Source organism: Onychomys torridus, chromosome 3 (genome assembly GCF_903995425.1).
Source record: "Onychomys torridus chromosome 3, mOncTor1.1, whole genome shotgun sequence".
NCBI lineage: Eukaryota > Metazoa > Chordata > Mammalia > Rodentia > Cricetidae > Onychomys > Onychomys torridus.
This window is the reverse complement of record NC_050445.1, coordinates 146,032,324-146,043,965: the sequence shown is the minus strand read 5'-3', so window position 1 is coordinate 146,043,965 and position 11,642 is coordinate 146,032,324. Positions and strand designations below refer to the sequence as shown.

At 47.6% G+C, this 11,642-nt stretch overlaps 1 protein-coding gene across 1 annotated transcript; it reads right to left on the bottom strand.

Moving 5' to 3' along the window:
- Positions 1-5,412: 5,412 nt before the first annotated feature.
- Cdkn1b (cyclin dependent kinase inhibitor 1B) lies at positions 5,413-10,359 on the bottom strand. The gene is made up of 3 exons (XM_036182602.1): positions 9,350-10,359; positions 8,690-8,820; positions 5,413-6,731 (listed from the first exon to the last, which is right to left on the bottom strand). The coding sequence occupies exons 1-2, from the start codon at positions 9,822-9,824 to the stop codon at positions 8,699-8,701; spliced, it is 597 nt and encodes a 198-aa protein (XP_036038495.1). The 5' UTR covers positions 9,825-10,359; the 3' UTR covers positions 5,413-6,731; positions 8,690-8,698.
- Between the last annotated feature and the right edge of the window lie 1,283 nt (positions 10,360-11,642).

The window sequence follows — 11,642 nt, the reverse complement described above, 5'->3', positions numbered from 1 at the left end:
TGTGTGTGTGCGTCCTGTGTGCATGCTCATGTGGAGGCCAGAGGTCATCACTGGCATCTTTTATTACCGTCCATCTCAATGAGCCCGGAGCTCACTATGTTAGCTAGAATGGATGTCACTGTGACCCAAGAATCTACTTTTCTCTGTCCACTCACCAGCTCTGGTATTGAAAATGTGCACTGCCAAAGCTGGCTTTTAAAACAGGTTCTGGTTATCCAAACTCAGGTCCTCATGCCTGTGTACAAGCATTCGGCCCACCGAGCATCACCCTCCCTGCCAATCCTAGATGTTGGTAGATTTCTATTTAGTTGTTCCAGAGCCTGAGTTTAAGGCCTCCCTTTAACTGAAAGGCCAGGGTGGGTGCAGTAACATAGTCAGAGATCCATTGAGCTCAGGGGTTCAAAACCAGCAAGACTTCATCTAGGAGGTGGGGGTGGGGAGCAAAAGTCTTTTTTAAATTATTTTTTATTTTTGGCCTGGACCTCATACAGATCCACCTGCCTCTGCCCCGTGAGTACGAGGATTAAAGGTATGCACCACTATGCCCAGTGGAGTATTATTTAATAATGACCACTTTTGTTTGTATGTTTGCCCAGGCTGACCTCAAACTCTCTCTGGAGGCAAGGCTGGCCTTGAACTCCGAATCTGCCAGCCTCCACCTACCAAGTGCTCAGATTACAGGTGTGCTCCACCATGCCAAGCTCAAACTTCAGAACCAGATTGCATAGTCATTTGCTGCCTGAATCTTATTTATAACATCCCATCAGGGGAACATCCAGTGCTTGATTCACACTCAAGATGGAGACCTGATTCCTGAGACTAGATAGTCCTTACACATAAAGCTCCTCCCTGTGTTGACACGTTTTTCTGCCCACTCTGATTAGATGGTAGGTGGGTCCTTTGAAAGGCAGAAGTGACCAGTGCACCTCTAACAGAGTCAATGAAACAGCCTAGAGATCAGCTCAAGCAGGTGGGTTTATGATGGGGGTCATAGAGTTTAGTGGGCTGGGAGAGTTAAGGGGTTTGTCTGGTCAGTCCAGAATGGGGTAGCTAAAAAACTAAAAACACAATACACTGGTTTAGGAACTGTGGGGAGGCTTAAAAAGGCTGAAGGAGACATCAGGGGAAATTTTTTTAAAGGAAAGAAAGGAGAAGAAAGAAAAGCAAAGGGAAAAAAGTATGTGTGTGCTCACTTCACTAACACAGAGGAAGATGTGGGCTACCTTTTAATTATTATAAACATTTAAAGCTTCACTGCAAAGAGAAACATAGTTGGATCCTAATTAAAAAGGGTCATCACTTATATTAGACCTGTGCTACCGAGGAAATTGTCCTAAATCTTAACATACTCTTTCCAATGAGTTTTCAGACCCAGAAATCAAAGGGACTTTATATACCCTATCTCATCCTCACACAAAAACACTGGAAAACAGTTGGGTTTTGTTTTTTGTTTTTTTCTTTAAGGTTAAAAACAAAGAAAAGAAAAGAAAAAGAAAAAAATGACACCTACTGCCTTTATCGTGATGGATTTTGACATTCTAGCCCCTGGAATAACACCCTCTTTGCTCTGTATAGAGTCTACAGACACACCTTGGATTTGGTTTATTTCCTTGATGGGGAAGTATTCATTTCCAGGATACCTACCCGCTCCCACCCTCCCCAAATCTACCTTTCCAAGGCAAGGGAAGGTGCATCCTCGTCAGGCTCCAGCTTGTGCCCTCCTAGTACCTCTGGCCAGCAGCCTGTGGGCCCGCGCTCCCTGGACATCCATGAATGTTTGATGCTACATCTCTACCCCAGCCGAGCTTCCCGCCTGCACTGTGTCAACGGCACTTGGGGTGTGTGTGGGGGGGTGACTTTTGGAACAGAAAGCTCCACCCATCCTGCTCCCTACCGCCTTCAACCAAACCAGCTAAAACACCCCACCTCAGGCTGCCCAAGTAATTCTCATCACATGATCTACGGTACTGTAATTTTTTTTTTAAACAAGAAAACAAGCAACCAAAAAAAAAAAAAAAAAAAAAAATTCAAACTGCACGCGCCGGCCAATGGGGAATCAGGGGAAGGTGGGCGGGGGAAGAGCGGCGGGCTGGGCGGGGACCCGCGGACCTGGGGACCGAAAGATTCGTAAAACGCAGCGAGCGCACGGTTTAGGGTTTTTTCTTCCAAAACTGAGTTAAGAGCGAGGCTCCGCCTGCAGCTGCAGCCTTTCAGATCCACCTTAAATCTTCAGTGGACTCGGTGCAGGGATCAGTGGGCGCAGCCAATGCCAATCAAGTTTACAACCACCAGCTCGGGACCGGGTGGGGGGGGTGGGGGTAAGAAGTGTGGGGGGGAGAGGTCTTCAACTTCTTCCTACACACGCACACATGACACACGCATACTGGCAAATACACGTACACACGCACATGCACACGCACACAAAGGGAAGGAGGGGGCGAAAGACCGGCGCTCGGCGGCCAGGGAGCAGGGTTTGCAAACGCTTCTGTCGAAGCACACTGGCCACGGCCTGGACGCTCCGGGACGCGGGAAGCGCGGCCAGATCCGAGCGCCATGATGGTGGCTGCGGTTCGCAGCCCGTGTTCTGGAGGGGGAGTTGCAAATGATGCAATCCCCCGGCCGGCGCCCGAACCGCGCTCCCGTCCCCCGGCTTTTCTCTTTACGTTCCTTTTAGAGGTGCGTCGAAGTTTCGCGCCCAAAACATGAATAAGGATTTTGTTTTTATCTTGTTTTTTTATTGTTAGGATTTTCTATTTTCTAGTTCCTGCCTCTGCTCTGAGTCCCAAAGCATGACAAGTCCGGGACTTGGATGGAGGCCCGAGGGACTTGAGACTTCAGTTTACGTGGAAATAAGTGCACTTTCGGTTCTCCGAGATCTGTCTGTGGCCGGCCCCACCCTTTTCCAACCCCACGCGAGTAAAATCAGGGAGGCGACCCCATAGGTTTCTAAGCAGCCTCCTGGGCTCCTCTCCCCCGCAGTGTCGTTTGCAAGATTTTTTGCCTTATTTTTTTAGCCAGGAAGGAGGGGGTGGCAGGCATAGGGTGTGGCTCAGGTGAAAGATGGCAAATGAAAAAGAATCCGCACTTTGAAAAACAGGTCGGGGATCCCAAATGAACTTCTAAACAAAACACCTTTTAGTCCAAAGCGCTAGAAGAGCAATCGTGTCTTCTGGCGGGGCGATGGGGGTGCAATGGCGAAGGCAGAGTTGCCTGGCGCCTAGGAAAGGTCGTTCGGTGCGGCCAGGGCGGTGGGCACACAGTGGCCTGAAAGGCCGACTACCTGCTCCCTCCCACTTATGAATGTCCATGGCCCCCAACCTAACCTATCATGCCCCCCCACACACACAAATCCACACTTCCCCCAGTTCTTCTCTGCAGCTCTGGACAGCCAAGGACGCAATGGTGGGGGACACTTTGCAACGCAGGGGCGATCCCCGAAAGTGGCAGTGGTTTTCCACAGTTTTGTGCGCTTCGGTGACCGTCCCTTAGCCGCCGGCGAGCCGGGAAGGCTTTCGAAATGCGCGGGGCTGCGGATCATTGGAGCCCTGCGGTAGGGGTGGGAGCGGGTGCTGCCCTGAAGGGTCCACGAACTCGGGGAAATTGGTCCCTTCGGACAAGTCCCCCTGAGCTCTGGGGGCAGCCGGGTGTCCTCTGGAGAGGATCGCAGGCCTTCCATAGCGATTTTCCTCGTCCGGGGGATCGATGGTGAGGGAGGAAGGTTACTGAAAAGTAGCCCTGCCCGGCTGCGCGGACAGAGGCGCGGCCGCTTTCTGCGGCCTGCGGGCGCCCGGGGCGCGGGAACTGCGCGCAGCGACCCTAGCAGTGCGGGACTTGCAAGAAGCCGACTACATTAGAGACTTTTGGTCCAGAGGCGCCAGCCAGCAGGACTACGGAGTTGCCACAGCGACCAGGCGGGATCGGGGCTGCGGGACAGTTCGGGAGACTACCGCGCAGTAGTGGGGTAGCGGGTAGCTGACGCCGCCGCCGGCCGCAAACCCGCAAAGGGACGTTCGCGGCGGGCGCAGGAGTCCAAGTCCTGGGAGAAGGACCATTTGAACCACCAGATTGTATGTGAAGGCTTGACACAGAGGTTGGGAGGATGGAGAACACAGTGACTCGGGCGGGGGGGGGGGGGGGGGTGCGTTCCTGTGGACTTGCCTGACGCAGAGAGCATCTACATCTTCCCGGCCCAGCATTCCTAAAATGCAGTCCCTTAAAATACACATTTGAAAAAGAAAGAAAGAAAAAGAGAAAAGGCTTTACGGAAGGAAAATGAGGTCCGGGCAGCAATAGAGAGGTGTGTTTTCCTATTTTGAATTGATTTCTGACTCTTGGTCCTCCTGCAAGTCACCCTTTATATGTTTTAAACAGAACCACAAAAACACCTTTAGTCTTTAATTAAAATAATACCTACTTGAAGGACTTGGCCCAGCGACCAAAAGACCTGCTTTCCCATCATCTGGCACAGGAAGAAACTCTTGCCTTATTTTTAAAAAAGGAAGAAAAAGAAGAAAAAAAATCGACTCAGATGCTAGAATTACCTTTGTAATCACTTTTGGGTGTGGTGATGTAAATGGTAGTATTTCAGTGAATGGTTTAACCCGAATTTAGATTTTTCAGAATTTACCCATAAATTCGCTTATAATTTACTTTTACACTTTAACCACATTTTAAAAAATTGGAGTGTTTCAAGAATTATTTTTTATAAACCTGGCTTTAAAATGCCCAGTCTTTATATTTTTAAGTAAAAAATATACACCTTTGCTGAGCAGATAATGAGGACACAGGACTCTCAGTTTTAATATTTGAACTATTTTTTGGATGTGTGAACTATAATATGAATACTCAGAAATTGAGGAATTTGTGTATGACCAATTTCATTTAACCAACTAGTGTAGACTAAACATCAGTTTCTTAAGGATTTGTATGTTTGAATATTGTTGGCAAGATTGGTAGGTTGGGGGGTCTGGACATTGATTTTCATCACTCACACACTTCCAAAGTGTAAATAGAGAATCTAGAGAACTCATTCTATCACTTTCATTTTCAATACTGCACGTGTGACCAGACTACACTTACATGAGGGACCCCCCCTTTGGTTCTCACACACTCATATCCTAGAAAACATAAATATTTTAACTAAATGGGGACTGCTGACAGTCTTACATGAAAATGTGGCTTTTCCTCTTTCCATTTAAGCTGTGTCTGCCCAGAGAGGACAAAGACAAAAAAGGCCACTGCTTAGTACATTCGGACCCCCACACACCAAAAAAAAAAAAAAAAGTCCTGTGACTGAAATGTAGGCCTAAATGTTCTAGATGTTTGTCACCCCTCATTGTATTTGTGTGACTATCAGTGGCATGCCAGGCCAAATACCTCAAGCTCAGTAAAGCACATGACAGTTGCACTCAGTGAATAGCTACGGAAGTTATCTTTATTGATTGCTGGATGTGTAACAATAATTGGCATCTTTTTCACACATTACAAAAATTATACTTGGCTCAGTATGCAACCTCTTAAGCATAGCCATATTATTTAACAAAGGGGGGGGGGGCTAGTCTACCCAATACAGCATTTACAAATGCACAAAACATGCCACTTTGGCTTGTATATTGTCTAGATTAAAAAAAAAATCTCTTTTTAACATAAATAAGTTAGTAGAATTTTCAGTGTCTTTACAGAGTTATATACACAGGCACACTTCAAAGGTTTTCTCATACACAGGCAATGAAGAAACACTGTTTAAAGATGTGGTATCCATTTCACTTATTCTACAAGTGTGCTTTTTCTAAAAGCACATTCCTCTTTTTTTTCCTTTAAAACAGCACTTCCCTTGGGGCAAATTAACAAGTAGGATGAGAAAATATGAATTAAAAATGATTTCATTATTTGTGTAAAGTTACAGATTTCTAAAAAATATCCAGGGATTTAGGATTCTTTTCACTGTCTACACAGCTCAAGTGAAAAGAAAACAAAGACGTTTTCTCAACAAATCTGATGTGAAATGGTCAATTCTAAAAATTCAGAATTTCCTGTCATGCACCCCAGATTTTTGCCCAGTATTACCTGGAGTGATTACAGCTAAATAATTAACTGGTAAATTCTAATTTTAAGGGAGAGGGGGAAAAAAAAGTAGTTTTTTTTTTTTTTTTTAAGCCATTTGTTGCTGCTACATAACAGAATCTTCAGAACTCCCAAATGAGAATAAGTTTCATAAATAGCAACTATATGTAGCAATTATTCAAATTTTGATTATTTTAAAACAAAGGATCAGTTCTTACTGAAAGGGACACTACATCTTTAAAGAAAGCAATTTAAACCCTTCCCCCCCAGGTTGCTTCTCTTCATGCAAGTCAAATATTTTTCTCCTTGCTACAAATTGAAGCAAAGTTCTTCACACCCCCACTGACGCTGATTCCTCAGCCCCACCCTCCCCTCCCCTCCCTAATGTTTATGTGCTACATAGTAAAAGATAAAAACTATATACACAGGTAGTACAATGAAGCAAATAAGGAAAAACCTAATTGCGCAATGCTACATCCAATGCTTTTAGAGGCAGACGGTTGAAGGGTGCCTACAGTTTTTAGTGTTATGATGTTGTTGCTTTCTCAGTGCTTATACAGGATGTCCATCCCATGGAGTCAGCCATATGCATTTAAATTGTTTCATGTATATCTTCCTTGCTTCATAAAGCAGTGATGTATCTAATAAACAAGGAAATATTCTTAATTCTGCAAAAGAAACAAAAGAATTAGGGAGCAAACATTAGAGTAACATTGCCCAAGTACAGGAATTATTTTGTTACTATCTTAGTTGACAAATACTTCAGTGATGGGGCATAAACACAGGCACTCAAGGCCTGATGACTGCAATCATCTCTAATGCTGTCTTCACTGGATTTTTGTTCTGCTCTGTGTGGTGTCAAGAGTCAGGGTTCCTATCAAGTGGGCAATTTTGTGCAGCCCTCCCATGCCCCAGGGGACATTTGGAAATGTGTAGGGACATTCTGACTGTCACAACTTCGGGAAGAGGATTGCTACTGGCATCTGGTGGGAGAGGCCAGAGATAATGCCAAACATTCTAGAATGTACAGCACAGCCTCCCACAACCAAGAATAATTCGGCCCAAAATGTCAACAGTACAGAGGTTGAGAAACTCACTCTAAAGAATCTGGGTCAAAGACAGTGAGAAAGAAAAGAAATTCAGGAACCATAACACTTCGGAGTAACAATTTCTTGAACTTGAAAAATACCTGAAAATGAAATTTCGAAAGACCCCCAGAGGTGGGGAGGTCTACGAATAGTTTTAAAATTGCAATTTATTTATGCAGAATATCTGCAGGAATGCTTTTGACCTTAGGACTACTTAGTCGGCTCTAAGCTGCTACTAGCAATGCCTCTTGATTAGAATGGGCCAGGTAAAAATCTAGGAGGCTCATCTGAAGAGCTAGGCCACAAGTCACACAAGCCAACTAAAGCTACAGGTATGATGGCTATTTAGAAAGAACTTCCATCCAATGTTTCCACTTTATCAAGGGTATCCAATGGAAAGCGGTTCTAATGTTCTATTTTCTATCAGCTCTGAAAAAAACGCTATAGGAGAAAGTATGTTATATACAAACACAACAAATCAGAACCCTACTTTATCTCTATATTCCTTAATTTATTTTTAAATTTCTATAAATGAGGACCTGAAAAGTTAACAATAAACAGTTAAGATCTCTTCATATGCTGGGTTATGAGTGGGCTTTGAAAATAGAGACCACAGTCTTTGTTTATAAGGAGTTTAGAAACTATTAATATATGTAGCCGGGTCATTATGAATAGTCAATCTATGTAAATTTGGGGCTGGGCTACTCTAATTAGGTAATCAGGGTGATGAGATTTCGATACATGGAAAAATCCACACTTGTGCTGGCCCTACTGGTCCTAACATCTACCATCCATTTCCCCCACAAACATCCAAACCATCCTGTTTCAGCACAATTAGCATACACAGCTGATGTGTTGGGGGGATTGCTTCCTCTGGCTGTTCATTTAACTTCTGCTTTGTAACCCCGGGGTTAAAAATCAGAAATTCTGTGGGAGCAATAGTACTTCTGAACTTTCCATTCTAGGCTTTATGTGTATATATATGAAGTTCCCTTCTCTCTCTCCAACACCAGCATACAGGAAAGTGACAGCTTATAAAAATGATTTCAAAATGCAGGGCCTGGCAGCCCTATTTACACTCCTAAACAAGCGTGAACTATGAGTACCTCACGTTTCTCCTAAAAATTTAAATGTAATTGTGTATTTGCCACTTTTCCGTTAGTCAAAATAGGTTCTATTAGCTCAAAATGCACCTTTGGGAAATGAATTTTCATGAAGTGAGACTGTCCTTGTTTAGATGGGGAAGAAGATTGTCACTCCTGGCCTAAGTTTTGGTGGGAATCCTAAGAGGATGATCTCCCTATTCTTTGAGGCCTTGGTGAAAAGTACTTGTCTGGGAAAACATCTTAGGACACAAATACTTCGTATTACTGTCCCCCACCAAGTGACTGCAGCCTTCCCCACTGGTAATTTTTTGACCCAGGAAAATAATTCCCCCTGGCAGGCAACTAATCTGCCAGCAGTCGTGGGGTCTGCAGACCCCCCAGGGAGCGCAGCCCAGCTGCGGTGTCAGCTTGTGCTCTTCCTCATTAACCCACCGGAGCGGTTTACGTCTGGTGTCTTCGAAGGCCCGGCTTCTTGGGCGTCTGCTCCACAGAGCCGGCGTTCAGGGAACCGTCTGAAACATTTTCTTCTGTTCTGTTGGTCCTTTTGTTTTGCGAAGAAGAATCTAGGAGGGGGCAAGGGGAAATTTTTAAAAGCACACACACAAACCATCTTTATTAGCGAGAACAATGGCTGACAGAGGTTGGCCCAAGAGTTAAAGGATGAAAAACCCACCACCTCCACCCACGACCCCTGGACCCGTCATCCCCGGCAGCCTCTAAGGACAAAAAATGAGGTTGTTTCCACGAACAGAAGGCGTATTCTACACCCCACATCTTTCTCTCTCGCCCTAGCCAAGGAGGAGGCAGTTGGTAAACATTCCAACTTTTGTCACATACCTACAGCTGGCTATCGGGGAGGAACTGCGATGTGTTAGGCTGGGGAAGTTATCAGATCTTACTATCTCCGGCTTCTGACTTCAAAATCATAAACAGGCCAAGCAGTCGGCTAAGGGGCATTTCAAACCTAAGCTTCGCACAAGCTCGATACCCCAGAGCTAAAGCAGAACATACTGGAAAAGCCAACAGAAGAGGGTCTAGCAGAGAGGCGCTACAGAGACAGACAGACATTTTACGTTTTCAAAGGGTCATTACCGTCTGCGGCAGGTCGCTTCCTCATCCCTGGGCACTGCTCCGCTAACCCCGCTGGATTGTCTGACGGGTTAGGCATTTGGTCCGCCAAATGCCGGTCCTCAGAGTTTGCCTGAGACCCAATTAAAGGCACCGCCTGGCGGCTCCCGTTGATATCCTGGCTCTCCTGCGCCGGCACCTTGCAGGCGCCCTTGGGGGGCCGCGGGGGTCTGTAGTAGAACTCCGGCAAGCTGCCCTTCTCCACCTCCTGCCACTCGTATCTGCCCTCCAGGGGCTTGTGATTCTGAAAGTCGAAATTCCACTTGCGCTGACTCGCTTCTTCCATATCTCGGCAGTGCTTCTCCAAGTCCCGGGTTAGCTCTTCGTGATTGACCGGGCCGAAGAGGTTTCTGCAGGCGGAGGGCTTGGGGTGCTCCGCTTGTCTAGCGTCCATCCTCTCCAGGCTCGGGCTCCCGTTTGATACTCGTACGTTTGACATCTTCCTCCCCGGGCGGGTGTGGACCACCGCCTCGGCTCGCGCTCTCCGAAAAAAAATGAGAAATAATAAAACGAAATAAGCAACAAAACCGAACAAAAGCGAAACGCCCCGGTCGCAGCGCGAACCCCTCTTTGAAGTTCTGCGACTGCACCCGGGGAGTCAAGTGGAGCAGCGTCGGGCGAGCGACCGCTCGAGCCGCAGGAGCGCGCAGGTCTGGGGGAGAGAGCGCAGGGACGGCCCGGCCGCGCAGCTCGAGGCTCAGTGATCAAGTGTACTGGAGGGCGGGGAAGGGAGGGGAGGAGGCAAGAGGAGGTGGCGAACAGTCCGAGTGTCGGCTGGGGCGAGCCCGTGGAGTCGCGCGAACGCAGCCCCTCTCCAAACCTTGCCGCCGCGCGAGTCCCGGAGCCGCGAGTGAGTAGGGACAAGGGATGAAGGGGAGAAAAACACCCCGAAAGCAGGAGCCCCCCCGCCTTTTTTAGTTGCCCAATATGGCGGTGGAAGGGAGGCTGACGAAGAAGAAGATGATTGACACTGCAAGTCTATTTAAACAGAGGAGGAGCTCCATTGGTCGGGGCGCCGGTTGCCGCTCCGCCCAGGCTGGCGAGCGCGCTCTTAAGGTGGTCCCGGGCGCGGCGCCGCCGCCTCTCCGCGTTCCCGGGCGCGCCGCCTCCCCGTAGCGCTGCCAGGACATTGGCTGGTCGCGTGACTGCTCAGAGGTGTACGACTGCCAACAAACCTGCTCTGGCTGGCCCCAGAGAAATTAAAAATAAGACAAACAAACTAGCCAAACGGCTGGAGAGCTGGGGAGGGGCCTGCGCGGCGGCCAGGCAGGGACCTGGAGATCTAGGTCCGGGAGCTGCAAAGCTGCGCTGGCAGGCGCGCCACCGCTCCCGACTGCGACCTCCAGGTCTTTGCCCACAAAAACACAGGGCCTGGGCCAGTGGGCTCCAAGGTCGCTGGGGTTCATTACGGGTCCCGGTGGCTAGTTCAGCACGCTTGCATTCGCTGAGGTGGGAATGCGGGAGGGCGTGCGGGAGACCGGAGAAACTTTGGCTCAGCGCCTGACCTCCCCCCCCACTTTGGCAGGGTGCCTTAGCTGGGGTGCAAGAATCGGCCGCTTAGTCTGACCCCAGAAGTCTCTGCTATGCTAGGACAAGCCTGGGGCTTCAGGAAGAAGCCAGAACTGATGGCTCCTAAGTTATCAGGGTGTTTCTGAATCTAAGCATTCCCTCCACCGGGATCTCGTGATTGAAAAAACCCGGTGCTCTCTTAAGCCTCTTCATCTGCTTTATAGTCATCCCAGACACTAAATTTTGAAAAAGCCAGGTTACACCCCAGGATCTGATTTTTTTTTGTTTTCCAAGCCCAGCGAAGGCCATAGCCATAGGCTGCATGTGGGAACTCGCCTCTCTACGTTTCAATTCTTTCCCGGGCTGAAGCCGCTTCCTCCACCTGAGTCCAGACGCCAACTACAACAGCTCCTTCCTTCCTCCCCTCTTCTCTCCCACCAGCCTGTAGCTCCCGATCCACTCAGCAATATTCAAATGCAAGCAAATACTTCTAGAGAGCTACAGGATTTTAAAGGCTGAGAATACTTCCCTTAAGGATCCGATTCTCAATTAGCAAGTGATTTATAATACCACCATCACGGTATTACTAACTCTAGTAATATTGTTTGCGTATTTCTTTGCTCCTGGCGGCAACAGTGATGGAGGTTAAAACAGAATAGGCGGGCCTTTCATAGCTCAAACAGAGTTTAGTGGGACTTTAAGCTTTATCCACTGGTATTCCCAAAACAGTCTTGTTTTGTGCTGAACC

Bases quoted from the DNA above. Each gene is read 5' to 3' on its own strand.
- Cdkn1b (XM_036182602.1), bottom strand. From the start codon at position 9,824: ATGTCAAACGTACGAGTATCAAACGGGAGCCCGAGCCTGGAGAGGATG. The intron at 8,821-9,349 runs GTAATGACCCTT...GCCCCCTCCTAG, and splicing joins GAAGCGACCTGCCGCAGACG to ATTCTTCTTCGCAAAACAAA.